General features: G+C 40.6%; 1 protein-coding gene across 1 annotated transcript in view; it reads left to right on the top strand.

Annotated features, from left to right (window-relative positions):
• SUCLG2 (succinate-CoA ligase GDP-forming subunit beta) overlaps nt 1–24,677 on the top strand; it is a 214,449-nt gene that overhangs the window by 186,021 nt on the left and 3,751 nt on the right. Inside the window, exon 10 of the mRNA XM_045024985.1 lies at nt 13,419–13,539. Coding sequence (XP_044880920.1) covers nt 13,419–13,539 — 121 coding nt within the window. The remainder of the gene's footprint in view (nt 1–13,418; nt 13,540–24,677) is intronic.

Genomic DNA, 24,677 nt, shown 5'->3' with positions numbered 1-24,677 from the left:
CTGTCCTCTAGTGGATGTGTTGAGCAATTGATTTCATGTTGATGTTTGTTTAAATCTTTCACACCAATATGATACATATGCTGAATCTTTGTTTGTAAATAGACTAGATGGGATCTAATAAGAAAAGTTAGTGGATTTGAGTAAGATTTCAACATTGCATTTAACCTGCAGTTAAAATAGCATTTTCAAGGCATTGATAAGTGTTCATATCCCAACCATCAGTGGGAACAGATACATGTTGAGCAAAGATATACCTGTATGATTTCAACCTTTTATTACATTGTTTGCTAGTTACAATACTCAAAAGTGCGCAGCTCTCTTCTGGACTAAATCTCATGAATAAATCAGGGTGTAATCACACTGCCGCTCTGAGTTCAGTATAATGTCCAGCCTGTATTTTTGTAAATCTATATAATTTATGTGGCAATTGAGTAGTTTTGAATTTAATGAGGAAAAAAAACCATTAAAAATATATTTCAATCTTAATGTTAGTGCTCTCAGAATCTGTTCAAATTTCTTTCCACTGAAGTTATTTTAACCCTCAAAGTGCTGACCTTTTCCAAGGTGCTAAAAAAATAAATGCTTTTTAGTAAGGGTGCATCCAGAATCCATAGGGGGGAACATTTCTAATTTTGAAAATAAGGCCTTGGCTACGCTGGTGCTTTACAGCGCTGCAAGTTTCTCGCTCGGGGTGTGAAAAAAACACCCCCCTGAGCGCTGCAAAATACAGTGCTGTAAAGCGCCAGTGTAAATAGTGCTGCAGCGCTGGGAGCGCGGCTCCCAGCACTGTAAGCTAATCCCCACGGGGAGGTGGAGTACGTGCAGCCCTGGGAGAGCTCTCTCCCAGCGCTGGCGCTGCGACCACACTCACACTTCAAAGCACTGCCGCGGCAGCGCTCCCACAGCAGCGCTTTGAAGTTTCAAGTGTAGCCAAGCCCTAAGACTGCCTATTTAAAAATACTTTTTAACTGGGTAACATATATATACAGTTGCATCTTATTTGGGTTTTTTTTAAAGTTTTTATCTTAGTAAAATGTTGGCCAGTGTGTTCCTTTCCCTTGGTTTGCATATATTTTGTAGTGCAAATAATGTATGTGCATGTCTGTGTCAGTATATGTTATAAAGAAATATATCATATGCTGATCCATAGCAAAACATTGAGAGCCGTGCACGATTTTTGTGCAAAGGTTCCAATTACTTCTTTTCACATAGGATTGATGTGGCTCTTGAGCCATACGTCGTGGTTCTTAAGCAGTAGAAAAAGATGTTATAGAATTAAATTTCTGTTAAAAAGACATTTGCAAGAGTCTTGTGGCTGAGGCATTTGGACTGGGATTCAGGAGATTTGGATTCAGTTCCAGCTCTGCTACAGACATCTTTGTGGCTTACGGCAAGTCCTTTGATCTTTCTATGCCTCAGTTCCCGCCCATATAGTGGAGATGTTTCCCCACTCCTAGAATGTCTTTGTAAGCTCTTTGGTGCAGAGACTTTTCCTTTGCTGTGTGTAGTGCAGCATCTAGCGCAATGGGACTAGATCTCCATTGCAGTCTAGGTGCTGCAGTAGGAAAATAAAAATGTTAAGGGTAAAAATAGTCTTGCTTGGGGTTTTTTTGCATATTTTTTAAATCGTTTTGAAATCCACACAATAGTTTTTAATATCAAATCCATCCGAGAAGTCTAGAATGAGTTCATTCACTAAACTTTCACCATTAGAGAGCAACATTCAAAATAGATTAGAAGACAAGTAGAGTTGATATCGTGATTTCAATGTAATCCATCGTAGATGTGTTGTTCACACGCTTTGGCAAAATAGTGCAGCCCAGTCTGGAATAGTCAAAAACGATGGCTTAATAGTAAGGAATACATTGGCTTGGTGGACTGAATTGGAGAGGCAGTCTACCTGGTTCAGTCATTGCATCAGTCTCTGCTTTTCATGATCGCTATATTCATGCCAGACTGTAAGAAAATATAAACAATCAAATAAAAACCAGTTTGAAAACCTCCAGGGTGAGGGGAGGCCAATTTACCACTAAAAGGCAGTGTGGTCTAAAGGAGTGAGATTGGTGTTGGGAGACAGGAACACCTGAGTTATAATCCAAGCTCAACTACTAACTTGTTGTGTGGTCTTGGAAAATCGTTTCATCTCTCTGCCTTGCCTGAGTTTCCCTGTCTGCAGATTGGAGCTAATGATGCTTACCTCCCTCAGATAGGTGTGAGGATTCATTCCTTACCTGCTGAAAACACTGTACAGACATTGACGTGCTGTAGTAGTGCCAAGTAATCCTAACTTCTGCAAAATTAAATGTGTTCCCTAAAATGCTTTGTCAAATCCCAGCACAGAACTGAACACTACAATCTTAATTTGTCATTTTTCTCTAAATTATAGCAGTTCTCTCAATGCATTGCCAGCCATAAAGTCTCCCCCAATCCCCCAACACTATGGCTAAGGTGTGATACAACTAATATCAGTTCATACTCAGATATGTATTTTTTAAAAGTGGATTCTAAATTTGCAAGGCCACATTGAACCCTGAATATCTGATTTTCAGAAGTGCTGAGCACCTACACTTTTAGTGCAAGTTGTGGGTGCATAAGGCCTCTGAAAATCAGGCCCAAAGACTCTGCACCCTCGGAAGCACAGATTGATATATACAAATAACACTGTTACATACAAATCAGACCAATAAGCAAATCGGGAGTTATACATCTTCCAGCCTAATTAGAACAGGAGTGTTATTTGCATACCGAAAACTGAGTGTTGTGGGTGCACAGTTTTGGAGACGCAAAATTCAAGGCCAGTGTATGGCACTGAACATTTATGTCCCTTGGAGCTCAGTTTTGTCCCATGGGTGTATGTTTTTTTCTTGTTTGCTTTTTAATAAAAAGAAAAGAGCAGATAACATTAAAATAGGGAATAACTTTTGTGCGCTCTCCAAGGGCAGCACAACCTTTAAATGATAATGGGCTTAATCTGAAGCAAGGGAGATTTAGGTTAGATGTGAGGGAAAACTTTCTAAGGCTACGTCTTCACTACCCGCCATATCGGCGGGTAGCAATCGATTTCTCGGGGATCGATATATCGCCTCTCATCTAGACGCGATATATCGATCCCCGAAAGCGCTCCTGTCGACTCCGGAACTCCACCAACCTGAACGGCGGTAGCGGAGTCGACATGGGGAGCCGCGGACATCGATCCCGCGCCATGAGGACGGTAGGTAATTAGATCTAAGATACTTCGACTTGAGCGACGTTATTCACGTAGCTGAAGTTGCGTATCTTAGATCGATTTCCCCCCGTAGTGTAGACTAGCCCTAATTCTAAGGGTAGGTAAGCTGTGGAACGGGCTTCCAAAGGAGGTTGTGGAATCCCCGTCATTGAAGTTTTTTAGGAGCAGGTAGGACAATCTCATGTCAGGGCTGGTCTAGGTTTACTTGGTCCTTCCTCGGTGCAGGGGGCTGGACTTGATGGTCTCTCGAGGTCCCTTCCAGCCCCACATTTCTATGATTCTAGGCTACAGTGGTCTTTGTATTTTGGCAGAACCGTGGGTCTGGACCTGGCTGTAGGTGAGACTTCTATTTCTGCTCTGCTCCTGGGAACAATGATGTGCGTCTCCATTTACTTGTCTCTTTATTTTGGCTGCCCAGCATAGAACAGGTCTCCTGAGCATAGCTTTATATTTCCCTTGGATTGCTCATTCAATGAAGATTATCCATACTGTATCTGTCAGATTAAAAAAAAAAAAAGTACATGGATGAGTGTCGTCCATTCTTTGGCTTATGGATTCAGAATTCTTCAGCGAGTGTTGCATATCCAGATGACATCCTTGAAGGTTGGCGTTTGCTTTTGGAGCTCTCCGTTTGCTGAAAAGTATGTAAAATCACACGCAACCAGGCAGCACCCAGGTTTATATGGGTGGTTTATTGCAGCAGATAAGATATGCAGGGAATCCATTCCGGATGGTATGGCTAACAGCACCCACATTGAGTTTTGTAATAGTCACGCCCAGGCACATCAGACACATGGGAAAGGCCTGCAGCAGGGCTATAGCTCAGGCTGGAGCCTGGGCTTTGAGACCCTCCGGGGTCCAGTTCGAGAATGTACACTGCCATTTTATAACCCAGCAGCCAAAGTCCGCTGACCAGGCTCTGCGACTCGGTGCCGCGGGTTGTTTGTTGCAGTGTAGACGTACCCATTCAGAGCAGGGGGTTAAAACAGAGGGCAGAGAGGTGGGAGATCTAGGTTCTGATCCTGGCTCTGCCACAGGCTTCCTATATCACTTTGGGCCACTCGTTAACCGCTCTCTGCCTCAGTTTCCCCACAAGTAAAATCAGGAAGATAATGCAACGCACATTTACCTGATAAGAGAGTTGTAGGGCTTGAGTCGTTAGGGTTTGTGATGCTCTTGGAGATCCTCATCTTCTAGAAGTGCCTGTTTGTTTTGGAGGATGGCTGTGTGTGCTGCTGGAGCTACATTAAACGTATAGAGTATTCGGCTCTTTGGAAAAATGTGCATCTCTGACATCAGAATGGAGTGGACAAAAATGAGCACGGAGATTGCAAGATTGTCCCCTGTACCCATCCTCCGGTGGCTAGATTCACAAAGGGGATTCAGGTTCAGCATTGCATCGCCTAATGCAGTGTTTCCCAAACTTGGGCCGCCGCTTGTTTAGGGAAAGCCCCTGGCAGACCAGGCCGGTTTGTTTACCTGCCGCGTCCGCAGGTTCGGCCGATCGTGGCTCCCACTGGCCGCGGTTCGCTGCTCCAGCAATACCTACCAGTATGCTGCTTACCTGCCCTTCTTGTTCGTTTGTTTTTCTGACACCTGAATGGATCAGTTAGATAAAATGATATATGCACAGACCTGAAGCTAGGACCTTTAACAAGGGGTTGTTGTCGAACTTGTTACAGACTTAGACCTATCAACTGTGATATAGTGCCCTTTTAGCCGGAAACCATGATCCAGCTATCACACAAACTCACTGTATAGCATTCAAACATATGGAAAATATTTCTGACATTAGATGACACCTTAGAGTTCACATTCCCACTGTTTTGCCACAATCACCCACAAAAAAGAAGGCAAAAAGTATCAAGTATTACCCGCTTCATAGTCTCTGGATATGTCATTAGCTGGTGAAGGGGTTAAATAGAGCTTATTTATCTTTGAAGAGGAGTGGTCAATCAATATGTTTAGGTGCCTGGAGGTGTAAAGAGGTTTTGTCAGATTTCAATCACAGCAAGCTATAAGGAAGTTCTTTGCCAATGTAGCTTTTAATTCACTGCAGATATGGTTTTACTGACATTTGCTGAGCAGCTTGTTTCAGCTAAAATAAATGGATCAAGCTTCAGAGCAACAGATTACCACAAGGTCAGACAGCAATATCAGTAATTTTCGAATATTATATATGGTATATATAGAGAGAGTGAGTGTCTGTGGAAGAGAGAGAGAGAGAGAGAGAGCGATCTCATATTGGTAGTAGATGGAGAACTAATCCAGAAGATTAGTTTTTCCTACTGTCACAAGATTAGATAACATTAATTTGTCTTCGGTAGAAGTATTTCACAAAGAGAACATTAGTAGCGGTTTTGATTTTGGGGACCTGAGTATTGCAGTCATCATCAGCTTGAATTACTTGTCTAGATAGACAGATAGATAGATATAGTCTTCTGATTTCATGTCACTTCCCTATTCAGGATCAGCGGTCATGAAAATTGGTCTTTCTGAGGTGTGCAGCTATCCAGTCCAGATACCAAGTCTTTGGCCTTCCCTTTCGTTGTCTTCTATCCATGCTTGTTGCGTTTATATGAAGATATGAAGATATTCTTTAAATTATTTTTCCACTTATAATGTTAAGATTCATTATAATTATAGTATTAATATAGGATTTTTATTTTATTTTAATGTAATTAATTTTTTTCAAGCTATCAGAAATACTTGATACTAAATAGATGTCATTGCTGTGGAGTGCTAACATGCATCATTGTTCTAAGTCTGCTCTAATTGTTCTACTGTAAAATGGGAGGGGAGAAGAGAGAAAATTAGAAACATGCAAATATCTAGTTTTTCACCTAAAACAAGTGTTCTCTCCAGTCTTGCCATCATATCCAATATTCATGTTGGCACTGTAGAATTCAGAGGATACTTGGCAGACTAGAACTCTGCAGTTTCAGACAGCTAGACGTCCTGTTTATAGATTTATAAATGGATTTTTTGGGTTAGGGGAATGCTTCATGGATGCCCCCTCATATTCATTCTTAAATTTACGATAACTGAATGTTGTAATATGTTTTTTAAGACTTCAGAACAAAGAAATACATAGGAAGTTCCATAATAGGTAGTTGTATAATATGTAACTGTACAAACTGAACTTAAAGTACTGATAGAGAAAAGCTGTCCGCTTGCCACTCTGTGAATGTTCTTACTTGCCTGCAACATAATAACTGACTGGATTTTGTCAAGGAGCCATACAGCTTTAACAGTAATCCATTAGCACAATTACTGTGTTAAAAATTGTAGAACTGCATTTAATTTTTTTTTCTTTTTGAAGTTTTAAACTTTTAACATTTTTGAAGGGTTTGTTTGGTATCGTGATGACAGGTTAACCAAAAAGTAATTAACTGCAGTTCACAGCTACATTATTTAAAATGATACGGCAATGCAGAATGTGTGCAGAATTATATGTATATTATTTTATATATAGTTAGAGAGAGAAATAGGTATATGCATATTTTTGTGTGTATACGTGTTCATGTATGTACACAAAATACTGATGGATATATCGTTTTTGCATATTAATAGGTATTCTGACATGTACAAAAGGCTCAATACTATCACCTAGCACTAACAGTCCTCATGTTAAAACCTGTTCAGTTTCCACCACTAACTCTGAAACTTGGAATTGATGAGATGTATATAGATATCTAGCAGTAACGATGCCTTCACATTACTGCCCATTGCTTTTTCTTCACTGGCAGGCTACAAAACTGGTTGTAGCTAGCCTCAACGGAGATTTCAAGTCTGCTCTGTGTGTATCTGAAGAAGTGCTCTGTGTAGCTTGAAAGCTTGTCTTTTTCAGCAGCAGAAGTTGGTCCAATAAAAGATATTACCTCACCCACCTTGTCTGCGTGAAAGGAAACACTTGCCCTGTGGAGATGCCTGTATCTAGATTACACTACTAAAGGTTACTGAAGTATAGACTTGTCTTATAGAACATGAAGTTGGATAGAAATGTTAATTATTAATATGTTATTCAAGGTGATCTATCTTGTATGCAGGCAGAGTGCACTACTCTAAATGTGCATTTATGTTCCAGGTGCATCAGATGCTGTATATGTTAATATGTACTTGTCCCCGTATTCAGTGGGTGGGTTCTTAATCCCCACTGCGCAATCTGCACACTTACAGGTTTTCTCCGTGCACATAAAGTACTAAAAATCTTTTCATCCTAGCACAGCATCTGAATGCTGTTACAGTTTCTTCAGAAGACTGTCATTTAGAACTGCAAGATCTACTCAGGGTAGGGAAGCAAATATAAACACTGTTCACAGATTTCAGCAGAGTTTATAAGTGAATCTCTTTGCACCATTTGAACTGATCTGTGGTTTATTTATTAGATTACAATAAAACCCAAGGCTGAATTCTCCACCTGATTCAGTTTCTTATTGATTGAATCTTTTTAGGCTCCTCTCTGATTTAAAAGAGTATTTTTATTAAAGCCAAGCATACAAACATTAATTATCCAAGCTGCATCTAATTTCCTTCAGCATTTTTTTTCCCCTTCTTTAGCTGCCAATGGATTAGGAGAACTGATTAGAATTCAACTTGAAAACTGAAAAGCAGATACTTAAATGAGAATTTCTGCATTAGGAATTAAAATATCTGTATTGGGCATAAAATCCTCTTCCTTATCTTTAATAATGTCAACACACTGCTTAAGTTGATTTGTCACATGCCTGGTACAACGGTCCCCAAATTAGGAACATATTTTAGAAAAGGCAGAGAAGCGTCTTTTGCATGTGCCACTGTTGTAGTACAAAGTTACAGTGCATTTAATGGTACTGAATTTTGAAGTAGACGTGGCAGCAAATGAAGACAAACATAAGGATGGATTTTCAGCAGCCAGCCTCAACTTTATTAAACTTAACATGGGGGAAGGGGCTACCCATCCTGTCAGCTATAGTCTCACCTTTTATTTTAAGGGGTTCCAGTGCAGGACTCCTACCATATAACCCATAACTCGGGGCAGACCTTCTTTAGCCTACCTCTAGGACTCAGCTCACTCTTCTGAGTTCTACCACCCACCCTGCAGCAAGGGGAACAGATGGTACTAAAAAGGAGAACCTGAACCCACAAAGGCCATGAAGTCTTCCCCTATCCCATAAGCACAAGGCCCAATCAGTAAAATTCCAGGTCCTTTATTTCTGGGCACCATTCTTTTTATCCTTTTAACAACATTGGAAACTGGCCGCAAATTGCAACAAACTAAGACCCTTACCAAATACTGTCACTAATGATTAAATCCTATTCCTATTTAACTTAACTGTGCCTCCAGCATGAGTGAGGAAGACAAAAAAAACTCCAAGGCCTTTGCCAATTTGGCCCCTATGGGAAGAAAAAATTCCTGCTCCCAAAACAGGTGATCAGTCAGACCCACAGTATCCGCAGAACACAGCTCTGAGACTACCAGTATTGAGTGAGGACGATGGGGCTGCTGGAATGGTCAGAAAGAGGCTCCACATGGCCGAAGCTAGGGTTTTAAGTCAATGAAGGAGGAAGGCAAGGGACCAATCAGCTCCCTTCCTCCCTGAGCCACCCAATGAGAGACTATGAAGGGGAGGAGGCACCCTGCATCCCCTCAGCCTGTGTTCTCCCCCATTCAGCCGGTGCTGTCCCAGTCACCACCCTTTGAGGCAGGTGGATGGCATTTTATCTGTTTGCATAAGCATCTCTCTGCCAAAAAGATTAGTAGGCTTATAGTTTGAAAGGCTGTTTGTCTTTGTCTTTGCAAAAACCAATCAAGCATGTGTGTGTGAACGCGCACACACACGCACATCTGTGTGCATACATACACACAGCCAGGTGAGAGAGAAATTTTTGGGGCTTTCGCCTTTGTATGTTTCTACAGTAGAAAGGATTTGAGAACAACATGTCCCAAGCTGAAGTAAATAAAACACATTGACACAATCACCATAATATCTGGGAAAATCTGTAATGAAAACAAGACTATATGCATGAAAAATGTGTGCATTTAGCAAATAGAAAGATGTCATTAAATAAAAATATTGATATATATATCTGAACCATGTGGAGAAGAGAAAAGTGATTAGAAGTGAATTAAGAGAATATATTGGTATAATGAGGAGATTATTCCTTTCCTTGTGTCATCTAGTATATACTGCAGATGATGAAGTACTGTACATAACACTACGTACACAGCTAGTTATTGCTAGTGTAGGTATAATACTTAAAGTGTAGCAGCTGTTGTCTTGTATATTGAATTACGGCACCTAACTTCTGTTTTATTAATTTAGATGGAATACATGGGTCTAAGCTATTCACATGACCTATTCACTGTCCCATATTAAAGAGTGTTAAAGTGCAGGATTTGGTATAAAGAAATCTAAGCCGACTTAGTACCATGGCGCAAAAACAACATAAGAATCACCTTTAACCTTTTGTTAAAGAAACAGAAATGAAGGGTTTCTGTTAAAGCATTTGAAATGTAACGTGTTAAGTAAGGCTTTCATTTTAACAACATTCCTTGTTCCCTTTCCCTTTTGCTGGGAAGAGTTTTAGAAAGAAAAAAACCCTTGTTTGAGAGTCACTTATATGAGATCAAAGGTGAGAGGAATAGCTCAGTGGTTTGAGCATTGGCCTGCTAAACCCAGGGTTGTGAGTTAGTTCAATCCTTGAGGGGGCCACTTAGGGATCTGGGGCAAAATCAGTACTTGGTCTTGCTAGTGAAGGCAGGGGGCTGGACTCGATGACCTTTCAAGGTCTATTCCAGTTCTATGAGATAGGTATATCTCCATATGTTATAATTGTCCTTTTGGATAAAAAGAGAAGAAATTTGTTGAGATGCTCTGGAGCTGCTGCTGCTGTTAAAATCCGATCCTGTTTCATCTCAGGTGGTGGTTGGGATTCACCTGCAGCTGGGAGGGGTGGCAATGTCATTGGAGCCTCTCTCTGGCATGGTTAGGTCAGGACATTTCTTAGGATCAAGATGATGAAGGCCAGGAGTCCCAGGAAACAGTGGGGATGGCAGCCATGATGGTAAAGCTCACTCCAGTAACCTCCGTCTGTTCTTCTGTCCTTTCTCCCCACAAAGTCTCTTTCATTTAAGCACCCAGAAAGGGAATGATGGGTGGAATAGCCCATCCCCTCCTAATTTTGTCAGGCTGTATATCTGACACATCAATTCTGATTCATTTATTTCCGGTTCCACATCTCCTGTTTTTTACCAAGCATGATTTTGACTCAGTCTTTGAATCATATCGGCGTGGCCTTTGGTTGTTTTGACTTATTTAGTCTCTCTATCTGGTTCTCTTGCATCTGTTTATAATATTCATTTTTGAAAGGCACTTGACCTACTTTCCATCAATATTTGTTGTTATAGATTATTGTAATTTACGAACTTTCATATACTTTTTATAATTGAGCTCACAGTTAGGATAAATTTGTCAGCCCAATTATCACAACACTTCTCCAGAAGAAATTCAGATATTGGAGTTTAATTGTCACAGATGTGCACAGTGCTTTAGAAAACACATAGATAAGCCAAGATGCTACCCAGAGGAGCTAGCAAATCTAAACTGCATGACTCCAGTGCAAACACTGAGAGGATGAGGAAAGAGGTAGGGCCCGATAGTATCCTAGTAGATCAATAATGGAAGGCTAGGCGAAAGAAGTGGCTTTTACTAGGAAATTTGAGAGGAGAGAGGGAGGATGCTTAGTGCATGGACAGATGGAGAACTGTTCCAGACATACAGGGCTGCATGAAGAAACACTTAGAGATGAGAACAGGAGAAGTGACAAGAAACATTAATGAGATGGTACCATTGCCTTCTTAATCATATTAAAATTCTGCTTAGGTTAGAGTTCCTTTGTGTATTATGAATACTGCATGTGCTTGTAATAACCAATGTTTTTGAAATCTGAGATTCACCGAAGGATACTAATGCAACAATTCCTGGTAATAAGGGAAGTGTTAGTTGTTGTTTTAAAAAAAAAAAACAAAAAAAATGGATGTCTCAAGGATGGAACTTATGCTAACAGTGGCAAGCCTTCAATCTTGGTATATGAGATTGCAATCACAGGAGCTAATTATAACGTTTTGCCTGCAATGACATCTTAAACCCAGTTGCTCAGAGACATGAACGTGCATGACTGCAGGAAATTTATTTGGTGACAGCATAAACTTGACCGTGTCAAGCTGGGCAAAATGTTCATTTGGGATACATCTATGCAGCAAATTAAGGTGTGATTGAGCCTGAGTAGGCATACCTATCCTAGCTTTAATCTGGCTGGCACGGGTAACAAATAGCAGTGTAGACGTAGTGGCACAAAGTTCAGCAAGGGCTAGTAACCCAAATATGTAGCTAGGGTCCCTGATGGGCTTGTGCTGGGATGGCACAAGATAGATACTACTTGGGATAGAACCACAATGAAAGCTGTTATCTGCAGTAGCTAGATTAAAGGGAGCTGGACCATGGCTTTTTCCTGCCCCTTCCAGTCCTTGGTGAAATGTTCCCACTGGGTGCAAGACTACCGCCCTGGAACCACCTTGCTCTTTACCCCCTCTTCATCCCACCGCTGATACCTGCACAAGACCAGGACTCAAATGAACTGTGTATGCCAGCTACACTCGGAAGGGGAGAAAATCTTCTCTGGGTGGCCTATTGTGACCAATACAAATTGCAGTGCATTGGCTAAAAAGGCACCCCTACTTAATGATCAAATACATAGGTATTATTTTTAGTGCCTTACTAAGACGGTCAAATGTTTTACAGAATTATGCCACATGGAACGATGATCTTGTTGCATTAATATATTCATTGTAAACCTCAAGTTAAATGGGTCTTATTTTAAAGATATTTTTCCCAGGGCCCATTACTATGTTTAGTTTTAAAATGCATATTGCATCTTTTGTTTCTTGCTATCTTTGAATGGCATGATTACACAAAGAGCATCCAGGAATGTCCCCTACACAAAGAGGGGACACAAAGAGCATCCAGGAATGTCTTGCATGTAATGTAGGATAATTTAATTGAGAATTGGGTTCAGGAATTTCAATTCGTCTGAGTTGATGAATAGCCATTTTCTGTGGGTGTTATCAATTAATCTGTTGTAATGAATTCTCTTCATTACCTATGTCTCCTTGTTAATTATAAAGGATTTTCTTACTCCTATTTATCAAGTCAAGACGAATATATTACCTTTTTATCTGTGCAACTTTTAATATAGAATACATGCAAACTGTTCATTAAGTATCCACATGCTAAATTTCATTACTAAGAAAATTAGAAGTGCCTGCTGCAGAATATAAGAACTGGCATCATTTTTTCACACAAATACAAACATGCATGCGCTCTCTGCCTCTCTCACTCACACACAGTGTATTAGTAGCCTTTTGCTTTTTATGGTATGCAGGAAAGATAATGCATTCTCTTAAAAATATATCCCATTCTGATGTTTCTTAACCGTCTGCACAATATCTAATGCACAGAGGATATTTATCTTTGGTTTGTTTACAAGTCAAGCTTAAAACTTTCATTTACTTTTAGTTTTACTTATTTTAGGTTTAAAATAAATACTTAAAATGGTCTTCTATTGGCACCATCTCGCTGCTTCCTGCCGGGGCATGAAATTCACCCCTTGTGCAGAGGGCCAGCACAAGGTCTGTTGCATCACTTGTGTGCACCACTATGGGATTGGATTTCTCCTATTAGGACTGTTGGGCCACAAACCTGTATAATTGTGCCCACTTATTCCAGGAATTAATTGGACTGCACTAGAAACTGAATCCGTCTATGCACAATAAAGGTTACAGCATAGGCAAAGTTAAGAACATTGTCTGGCCGCTATGCCTAAACTTTTTCCAGTGCCACCTCCAGTAGTCCAGTCTCCAAACTAATGGTTTTTGCAATGTGAACGCCTACCCACTGACAAGTAGGCCAAGACCACCAATCAGCTCATTATAGACAGTACACACTTTTTTTTTTTTCCCAGCTGCAAGTTCTCATGAATTACACAGGTGCTATTTATTTATTTCAGTAGTTGTTGGCACATGTGTAAAAGGGGAGAATTTGTCCCCTGGGCTGTGCTTTATACCCCTGCTTACAAAGTAATGCCTAAAACGGTTACAGTATACACGTGTCTAGACACAGTCCGATTATAATCACTTTCCCTTTTTTTTTAGGTTGAAGCAATACTGGTCAACATTTTTGGTGGTATTGTGAACTGCGCCATTATAGCAAATGGCATTACCAAAGCCTGTCGAGAGCTTGAACTGAAGGTGCCTCTGGTTGTCAGACTTGAAGGTGAGTGATAAAGGTTTGGGGCTAAAGTCGGCTCTCAGCTGCACTCAATTACACCGTGTTCCACTTCAGCTTACTCTGTTCTCCAGGCTCGTGTAAAAGATGCACAAACTAGTTCAGATGCGATAAGAATTGACCCAACTTTTCACCTGTGTAACTTTACCTGAAACCAGACTTAGGGTCAGATCCTCCAGTCTTTATTCATTCCTTACTCAGGCAAAACTTGAGTAGGAGATTTGCCTGAATAAAGACTGCAGCATTTGCCTCTTCACTAAAGCAGAGGCACACAAGCTATAACCCCCTTGGTTTAGAAGAGAGGGAGTTTCTGGCAGGTAATTCCCTGGGAGGAGCCCTGAACTTTGGGATCCATTCATGCCATCGGTCCAAAATCACCCAAATCCATTGATCTTCAGAGAACATGGCAAAGCCCATCTCTGTTCCCAGCTACTGGGATGGGGCTCTGTCATTAAAGTGTTGCCTTTTTTCCCTTCCTGGTTTTGTTTATTTTCATCTGTTAGTCTGGTTGTACTTTTAATATCTGGAAAAGTACCTACAGCCCTAACTAGAGGTTTTATGGTCTTTTGTATAAATCTGTAATACAATAAATGAACTCTTCTCTCATATTTCTATAGTTCCTGGCCTCGGATACAAATGGAAGGGCAATGAGAAAAGCTTTACTCATAGTATTTGCAACCCAAACAGAAAATGTTTTCATGGAAGAGTATATTTGCTGGATGGTTTTTTTTTTTCTCCCTTTGCAAATAATTTTTACTGAGTACAGATACAGTATACACGTGTCCAGACACAGACCGATTATAATCCCATAAGCAAAAATAAAATAAAGAACAATATAAAAGAGATACAACATTATTCTACTTGGCTGACCTATCTTGCCCAGATCTCCTGCTCGGTTTTTAAAACACAGCAGCTTTGGGGGTGGCAGCTTGAATAAGTTCCAGACAGGCTTCTTAACTTTTGAGTTCTCAATCTCTGCCCTCGCTCATCCAGAAATTACAGGTTTGATGCAGGTATCGCTTGGGGAAGTTCTATTGCCTGCGCTATGCAGGAGCTCAGACTAGATGATCATAATGGTCCCTTCTGGCCTTAAAGTCAGTGAAGCTTTAAAAAGTCTGGAGGCTCGGCAGTTTCTCATTTTAATATATTTTTGTTATTTTGCTATCTTAAAAAAGAGTCCCACAACTCCTTCCGTCACTTTCTGAAAAGTCTCCTGAAAGAGTTGAGGAAGGAAGATTGGTGAGTTTTTTGGACAGTAAGAGGAATAGCGTTTTGCTTTCCTGCAATCAGTGGAAACCAGCATAACGGTCATGACCGGGACATGGGCAGTCTGACCTCGTGGTTGGAGCAGGAATCAGGCGTCAGGCCAGAGGGCAAACCGAGGTCAGGTGTCTGGAGTCAGGCAGGGTCAGGGTACCAGGAGGTCAGCAGTAGAAGCAGGAAGCAGGGGAAGCCATCCAAAGCAGGGAAAATCCAGTTGAATGGACAATTTCCTGTTCCTGTGCTGGTTTATATAGAAGCTGTGAACCAGTCAGGATGCCCAGCATTGTGCCTCTTGGATTCCAGGATTGGGGTCCCCTGTCAGAGTTCAGCTCCTATTCTGACAACAGTTAGCAGGTCACTAGGTGGCCGGTTGGAAGTTAGTAGCTCCAAAGAGCCCTACGGACCAAGGTTTAAAACCTGAGGTCCCTGATATCAACATTCATATATTCAAAATCATTCATTTTCCATAAGCGCATTCGGAAAGACTTCATAACCAGTGTTTTTAAAGGCATTTTCCTCAGAAAAATCAATATTCATGCTATAGTTGGTTATTTTATCAGCAAGTACATTAATTTACCTTAACATAAAAACATGAAAGGCAAGATTAGTCCTTTGAGCCTCCTACTTTGTTTTTTCTCTGCATAGGTCTCTTTTTGATAGATCAAAGACTGTGACTCGTTTGACAGAATATTAATGATCTTGGTAATTCACAAATTTAGTGTGCAAACTGATTCATATGGTATTCCAAACTTATAGAGTTACAAGGACATAGTCAAACCCAATCATTTAACTGTGCTACAAATACACTTCGTTACAGAATTATAGCAATCATTAAGGACTTTTGCAATGAAGTCTATTTTATTCTATTCATTGTGTTTGGTTGGGTTATTTTTCTGTTTTAATGTCTCATACAGATTGTGAGGCCACCTCTCTCCCTGTTTGCCATTGTGGTGGCTGGACTCAACTGGGGTGATTTTTTGCTGACTGACCAGATTTGAAGGGCTGGTGGCAGAATGTTCTCAGTGAAGGGCTCTTGGTTCTGGAATTGATTTGTCAGAGTCTGAGTCTTTGGCCTTGCGGGTTTGATATAAAGCCCATCTCTTTCCTCTGGACTGTGCCTGAAGAGGGGTGGTTAATAGGGGTCACCATTTAAAAGTCAGCACTTGCCCACAGTTACCTCTACCGTTGTATCTCAGGTACTTTGCCCTATATTTACACTAGGCAGCCCAGGGCTTAGAGCCATCCAGGTTAGAAAATGGAGCGTAGCTGATGAGTACGCTTGCACTCTGACCCATTGGTGTCACTCTTTGCAGAATAGCAGGAAATAGAACTTGTATATAAATAAATAAATAAACTGAAATTTAAAAGAGGGGGGCGGGGAATATTTTATATTTTTTTCAAATGTTTTCCCCCAAAATTGGAAATTCTATCAGAATTTTGAAAATATCTCAACCAGCTCTAGTAGGAACTTCCCCTGCCTCGGAACTGCAGAGCAGCTGGTGCTGTTGCTCGGTGTCTTTGCAGTGAAGAATTCCAGACTCCTTACAACCCCTCTGGCTTTTCAGCCTCACTCAAATAAGAGTGTGGAAGGTCACTGGCAGGATGCACCATATTTCCTGTTAAAGGGGTGGGTGGTTGCTACCCAAAACGTGAGTGTTACATGGACAGCGTCAGAGGCATGGCTCCTGAAGTGGCAGGTTGGCCCTGTGAAACTCCATATCTGAAAAGCTTCTTCTCTTCACCTTGGCGAAGAAGCTAAGTTTGCACATCCCTCAGTGTCATTCTGCTGTGCATAGGTCATTTCCACATGACATCAGGGGATGCCAAAGCTTGCAGCGTTCATTCCTTCTATTCTGTATACATTCCTGTACCACAGTCATCTCCGTAATATCTGAGCGCCTTCCAGTAGTGCATTAAGCAACATGACCATCAGTGGAGGCCCCGTGCTCTGCCAAATTGGGAGAACCTTAAACACCTCTGAACTGAAGCACAGAAATAGGTTGCCAGGGATTTCATTGGATGATGAAACACTCCCTAGTTCCTAAAGAAAGGCAAACTAACAAAGTATAATTTAATGCGGGTGACTCAGAGAGCAAAGAAGGTAGCTAAGAGACAGGAATTCATTTTGTATGTAAAGCCTCAACATTTGATTATTTTTCATGCAACTTTTGTTGTTTGTTTAGTTTTTTGCTAAGAGCAGCCGTAGTTTTCTTGATTTAATAGCTGTTAGTGCATTGGTTTAGGAATTGAAAAGCTATCATGTTTGGAAGCAGGTAATTCACAGTTGTAGTTGTAGACTGGTTATGGGAATTCTTGATGTTTTCGTCTACTTGTAATTTGCACAGTCCGTGATCCTGTATCTCTGGACCTTGTGCCATGTTATTTTCACCACATTTGCCCTACCCAGGTTCTGGAACTCTGCAAAAACTAAAGCAACCCGTGGTGTAAGTTAGAGCAACCCTAAGTACTGCTCTAACCTGCAGCTGCCTATGGCCTGTGCTGCAGCCCAGAAGCTCCATAGCCCTGAATGCTGTAACTCATGGGGCTTGCAAGCAGGGGCAGTGCAGGGCTGCCTTGATTGACCCTACACTGCTCCTGCACTGACAGATTTCTAGCCAAAACCTCTTGAGGCCCCTGTATGTCCTCTATCCCACCACCTGAGCATGGTTTATGACAACCAGTGCAAGGGCCCGAATTGGCCCCATTGTGTCTAGGACCTTTATCTCAGACGAGTCATGTGTGTTGCTTAGTCTGTTGGGGTCAATACTGGATCTTCATGGTTAGAGATGGAAAAAAATCCGTAAATCCATCATCCCCTTCCATTGTAGTATTTGTTCCTGGGATACGCTTAATTCTGTATCGAGGCTGGTTTAAATCATAGAATCATAGAATCATAGAATCTCAGGGTTGGAAGGGACCTCAGGAGGTCATCTAGTCCAACCCCCTGCTCAAAGCAGGACCAAACCCAACTAAATCATCCCAGCCAGGGCTTTGTCAAGCCTGACCTTAAAAACCTCTAAGGAAGGAGATTCCACTACCTCCCTAGGTAACCCATTCCAGTTCTTCACCACCCTACTAGTGAAAAAGTTTTTCCTAATATCCAACCTAAACCTCCCCCTCTGCAACTTGAGACCATTACTCCTTGTTCTGTCATATTCTACCACTGAGAACAGTCTAGATCCAATGTCTTGGGAGATGGAACTACCTCTGTTCCCTTTGAAGATTGCCCCACCATAATACTGTAGCTATCGCTGTTAGTCCTACTGTTGCGTTTAATTCATCTTATTTGTCGTACTTTTACCTCTTGCATCCCCCTAAGCAAGGACTTCCGTGGGGTTTACTGCCTTCGGGTATTTTACTTATAGACCCTTCTCATGTGTCTGCCCCCTCTCCTGTCTCCTTAATCATTCAGCCAACCTATTCATAAGCAGTTCTTTTAATCTGTCTTCCAAAAGTCAATCCTTCCAACCCCGCAATCATCTATGTTGCTCTTCTTTGAACACCCACCACTTTGTATGAAGATAAAATGATTCTGAATTAATAATCAATTCAGTGAAAGCCATAAGGGCTCCCCAAAACATTTTAAAACAAAGCTGATACTATTTTACATTTCGTTGGATGAAAGAGAGACCAACACACATTTTTGTATTTCCATTTTGTACGTTTTCCCAACAGAAGGTTCATGATTATTCCCATAAATCTAACAGATTTGTGGCCTGCACTTTAAAGACTCTTTGCCCACATGCAATGTATTACAAATGTCTTGATGAGTAAAGTTTTAATCAGTCAAATCTGTCTTGATTTAGCAGGATTTTGTGGACAAATCTTTGTTCTCAGCTGTATAATAATTACAAGCTGTTTTACCAGTGGATAAAGAAAGGATTACTCTCCTCTTTGAAAATGGTAACTTTATAATTACATGTATTTACTTGCCTTATCAGAAAAGAATTCACCAGCTGAGACGCAGGATTATTTTTGTTTAAAAGGCTCGTGGGTGACTGGAAAAAACACATATTCTGGGTTTTAACTTTTATAGACATAAGAGACATTTTTTCTACTGAGAACTTGCAGCAGTTTTACAGGATTTTTTTTCTCTTTTAATATAACATTCTGTTTCAACTGGTTTCTACATAGACTAACCGGCAATGTTGGGCTAAAGCCAAAATGCAGCTCATTGTTGTGGTCAAAAATAAAAGAAAACTGAGAGTAGGGAAGAATAAAGAGATTAATTTTGTCACAATAAAATGAAATATTCTCCTGCTTTTTGGTTGAGAATCTGCGACATTCTCTCTATCTCTTCCCTCCAAAAAGTGAACTTCTTTCAAATGTGTCCATAAGGACAGGAGCAAATGGGAGTGGACTCTGTTATTGTGTATGGTCCATGCTAGAAGGCAGACAGGCATAACTGGCTTCTAAATTTCCATTTCCAAAATTGTCCATCCAAATTTTTGGCTATGCGTTTGCAGACCTAAAATTTTGCATGCTCAGAATTTCGGAGTTGCACATGGAAACTGTTTTCACGCACAAGTAGAGCAGTTACATATCTGCCCTATTTGCATATTTGAATGCTATTTGTTGTCCAGTATGTGAGCACAAATGCTATTCTCGTATGTAAATCTACCAAAAATGTGAGTGCCCAAAATTGTTGTGATTAATAGGAGAAGAGAACATACGATATTATGTGCACACATTTGAAAGTATGAGAAAATATTTTTTTGCCTAATGTTAACACCACTCTGACATCCTGAGTTTGAAAATTCAACTTGAAAAATGGTATGGTGAAAATATAGGGTAGAAAATGGAGAAAGGAATGTCAGAATAGAAAGTTTTAAAGGATTTCTGCAGTAACTGAAACCTGCACTTAGGATGGAAGAATCCCATGCACTGCTACAGACTAGGGACCGAATGGCTGGGCAGCAGTTTTGCAGAAAAGGACCTAGGGGTTACGGTGGACGAAAAGCTGAATATGAGTCAACAGTGTGCCCTTGTTGCCAAGAAGGCTAATGGCATTTTGGGTTGTATAAGTAGGGGCATTTCCAGCAGATCGAGGGATGTGATCATTCCCCTCTATTCAGCACTGGTGAGGCCTCATTTGGAGTACTGTGTCCAGTTTTGGGCCCCACACTACAAGAAGGATGTGGATAAATTGGAGAGAGTCCAGTGGAGGGCAACAAAAATGATTAGGGGGCTGGAGCACATGACTTATGAGGAGAGGCTAAGGGAACTGGGATTGTTTAGTCTGCAGAAGAGAAGAATGAGGGGGGATTTGATAGCTGCTTTCAACTACCTGAAAGGGGGTTCCAAAGAGGATGGATCTAGACTGTTCTCAGTGGTAGAAGATGACAGAACAAGGAGTAATGGTCTCAAGTTGCAGAGGGGGAGGTTTAGGTTGGATATTAGGAAAAACTTTTTCTAGGGTGGTGAAGCACTGGAATGGGTTACCTAGGGAGGTGGTGGAATCTCCTTCCTTAGAGGTTTTTAAGGTCAGGCTTGACAAAGCCCAGGCTGGGATGATTTAGTTGGGTTTGGTGCTGCTTTGAGCAGGGGGTTGGACTAGATGACCTCCTGAGGTCCCTTCCAACCCGGAGATTCTATGATTCTAAAGTCATGGAAGATAATCTCTTCTTGATAATGTAGCCAAAGGCTATCAAATTCATAAACCACCAAACAGTCTTCAGTTGGCAATAACTTTCGACTTAATCCCAAAATTAACTGGTGACTAAGTGAAAGGCTCTATATTCCACTCCAAACGCTTGACTCTTCCAGACCCTCAAGATTGTGCATTTCTAACTCGAAACTGCGTGTATACTAATGGAGATGAAATGCCCTTGATTTATACCACCACATAGTGTCATGAGCTTGAAACATTGCTATGCAACAATGTGGTATCACTGACGAGGCCTTACTAACCAAAATGTGAGTGATGAAATATCTCACCATGATGCCCTAACAAAATGTCCGCTAGGAATGCTGAACTCATTTTTGAAAGTTATTTCTTTATTTCTCTCGCTTTCCTGCACACCCTCAGATGCAAACACTTTCTCTCCCCTATTTCCTGGTAAGGGCTGGATGTGACTGCAGAAATCTTGAACCTACTCCTGAACCTTAACTTTCAAAATGGCAGCACATTCTGTTTCTAGTTCATGTGTATGGCCAAGCACCACATTCACGAGCGCTATAGAAACATGGATTTTTTTTTTCATTCAAACTTTTAATATTCCTGAGTATCGATAGTTTCTAAAGGATGTGTCTGCACTGCAATAGTAGACCTGCAGCAGGCTGCAGCTGTCTGGGGTCAGCTGACGCAGGCTTAGGCTGATGGGCTAATCAAATTGCAGTGTGGAGGTTCAGGCTCTAGGACCCAGGAAGAAGGAGAGTCTCAGAGCCTGGACGCCAGCCCAAGCCCCGCAAGCCCAAGTCAGCTGACCCAGGCTCTGAGAGTTGGTGCCGCAGGGTTTTTATCTCAGTGTAGACATACCAAGAGATACATTTGTAACAATATAAACTGATTTCCTATGTTGTTAAAAGTGTAGCAATAAAACGCATCTAAAAAGAGTAATTATAAGTAGGTTTTTAAGGTAGCATTACTTAAAATAAATATTTATATAATAAATTGGTGGGTTAGTGGTAACAAGTACTGCAAGACAACAGAAATGTGAATTTGAGACATGACACACAACAAACACTCTAACCCTTCTGGGCCTAAGATTCAAAACTATGTATTTGAAATAAAGTGGAGTGCAAAGATGTGCTGGTAAAAATACATGTTGCAGGGTAATCCATAGAGTGACACTGATATTAACTTGAGAGAGAGAAAATAAAAGAGAGGTTCACTTTCCCCGTCTAGAACGGCATTCTTATAATAGGAGTCAAGGAAAAAGCAGCCTGTAATACTGTGCATTTTCACTGTTATACAGCCGATTATAGCGTAAGTGAAGGGGAGATTATTTTGATAGCCTGCGTCTGGAATTCTGTTTACAGTTCTCTGACACCATCCAGTGGCAGGAGGTTAATGTTAGACTAGTTTCGTGAGGATTTTTTTTTTTTTTGCTTTAATTTCCACTGCCATAAAAGACATTTTACTTTAGTTTTTTAGCCTGTTTTCTAATGCTGTCAGATTATTTAGTTTTTAAATCCATTTCCAGTGCTTTCAGACTGTTTTAGAGACATAACTCAAGTTCTCTCTTTTATCCATCTTCCTAAAATGTCTATCACATAACAAAAGCAAACTGAATTTCTGGAAGCAGAAAATATCAGTCATTTACTGCGTACTTGTTGAAAGTATCTTTATTTGTATGTCCTGCTTAAAAGGCTGTTTTGTATTTCATATGTACCAAAATCAGTCTTTTGATTGTGAGAAAGAGTGGTTCATTTTTCCAACTTCCTATTTTCATCCTTTTGCTTAAAACCTTTTTTTTTTTAGCTTGTGTCTTGTATTGATTTTGTTAATACATTAGTCAAGTAGAGTCTAGAGCAATCAACGTGGTGCAGCATGCATCTAATGTACTGCTCCCATTCTGACCTGTCGGTAGATTAACCTCAGCAACTTCATGAAGAGAAAATGTTAGTTTTAAATACTCGGATACCACAAATAGCATAATGTTCTTGCTCTGTAGGAAAATAGCCAGCAAAATGTCTTTCGCTCTATTTCACCTCCCTCCTCCCACACTCCTTTAATGGAAAAGTCCTATAGAAGCCTATCTATCAATCCATCTGGCTAATCTTAGTTATATTAGGTTATCACTGTTGTATCTGTTTGCCAGATTAATCCTGCGTGGTTCATTAGAAATTAAAAGGGATTCCATACAAGTTATTCTAACAACCTAAATAATTTTATAGTGAAGGATACCTTTTAAGTAGGCTTTTTAAAACTACCCTGAAGAGTTCTTCTGCTTGTGGATATGTATTTCTGCCTTAAATACTACAGGATGGTTGGGAAAAAAAACGATGTCAAGGTTATAATCTTCTATGAAATTCTACCGGACTTTTCTAAACATTACAGAGCAGGCAGGGCTACCTTCTGTCATAGATTTCAGATGCTGCTTAGTTGTCATTGACCTTTGTAGACAAGCTGCGACTGTCCGTGCAGTGCATGGGGATGGAAAGCATGACCTCTTTTCCCAGTGCTGCTAGGACAGTAGCAGACAGTTAGTTATTCCTCCTCCAGCCATCTGCCTCTTTGATCACAAAAGTAACCAGACCTGCTGCTACAGAGATATCTTTGGCCTCTATCAGCTGAGGGAGTGGGAACCTTGACTTGAGCCCACTGCAGAAACAGGCTCTTGCTTGTGGCAGAATAGAGTTATTATCTATCTCGATATATTGTATAATTATTATAAAAAAACCAAAACCCTCTCCATGTTTCTATTAAGCAAAATCACACTTTAAAATCATGAGCATCCCGAAGAGAAAGTTGCATGCTAATGAGCATGTTTACAGCATGATTAATAATTAAGGGTGTAATTAAAGTATAACTGCACATATAATTACAATTCATTTTGGTAGGTCTAGGAATTATGAAGTAATTAAACATTTTGACAAGGCAAATGAACAAGGAATTTGGTGTGGGGGAGGAGAGTTATAGAATCTACTCTTTAAGAGGATCAGTACAGGTCCTTATGTTGACAACTTATGATGCAGTCCCTAGTGTGAATTCCACCAATGCAGCCAAAACACCTGACGAGGGATCCTTGTATGTTGCTTAGTGCATCGATTTTCAGAATTGTCACTTAACTTTGTTGAAGAAAAGGGTCTGAAAGTCCAGATTTTTCTTCACTGCTCTGTTTTCCTAAACGAAGGGGTTATAACCAGGGCGGAATCTGAACAACTACTCTTCGTTGTTTTGAAAGAGTCCGAGACCTTCACCGTTCACCCTGTGACTCTGTTCCTGAAAAAGGATGGGGAGCTGGGATGAAAAAGAATGTAATCAGGAAAGGAAAAAGATGATCAGAAAAAGGACTTGAAATCCTACAAAGTTCGTGCAATCCAAATTATGTCAGGATAATTTAATTTGGAAATAAAAAAAATCAGCATGTTTCTTGAGAAATTACCTCTTTCCTGACACAAGCTGATTATAGTTTATCTTCATGTTCTTCAGCAATCTCCTGGCAGATTCATGAGTGGTGTGCAGTAGTCTTTAAAATGGCTACCATCCTTGTGCTCTCATTTAGGTGATCTTATCTCACCACTGAAGCTTTTGGTGCTCACATGATTGCCAGATGTCTATGGCCCCCATCTCTGTCATACCTGAGCATCTATGATGCCTGAAATCAGGGACAAATTTGTCCCATTATGTCCGGCACACTTTTAACATACCGGGCAAAGTGATTTCATAGTCAGATCGCAATTTTGAATATGAAGATCATTTTCAGTAAATTCCCAGTTCTTTCACATATTTCTATAATGCACTGTTTTGACCCAGTGTTGTTTTACATATGGAGAACCTCTTGGTAAAAAGTAGAGCCTGTTTGCAGTCAATGAATGAACAGGAGAATAAACTTAACATTACTGAACACACTGATGGTTGTGAACAGTTTGCCTAGTTCTTAACAATCCTCCATTTTGGGGTCTCAGTTGCCTGGCAGCCTACTTTGTAAGTGTCATGTCCGTCTCCCTTGGGACGTTTTAGATGTTCAGTTTGTGCTTAGTAAATCCTCAGAAAGGGTTAAGAGAAAGAAAGTCTGCCAGTAATTTTCTAAATCCTTTGTCTCACCCATCATGCAATGCAAGTAAAAACTGCCCATCATTTTCAGTTTGGTGTTTCCAGGAGGTGCCAAATGCATTTCATCAAGCCAGGCAAGAGACTTCTGAGGAAACACTAAAAATATGTGATCACTGTGCCAGAACATTTCGAAGGACCTGTC

The sequence above is a fragment of the Mauremys mutica genome, chromosome 7 (assembly GCF_020497125.1).
Source record: "Mauremys mutica isolate MM-2020 ecotype Southern chromosome 7, ASM2049712v1, whole genome shotgun sequence".
NCBI lineage: Eukaryota > Metazoa > Chordata > Testudines > Geoemydidae > Mauremys > Mauremys mutica.
This window is presented reverse-complemented; position numbering and strand designations above follow the sequence as displayed.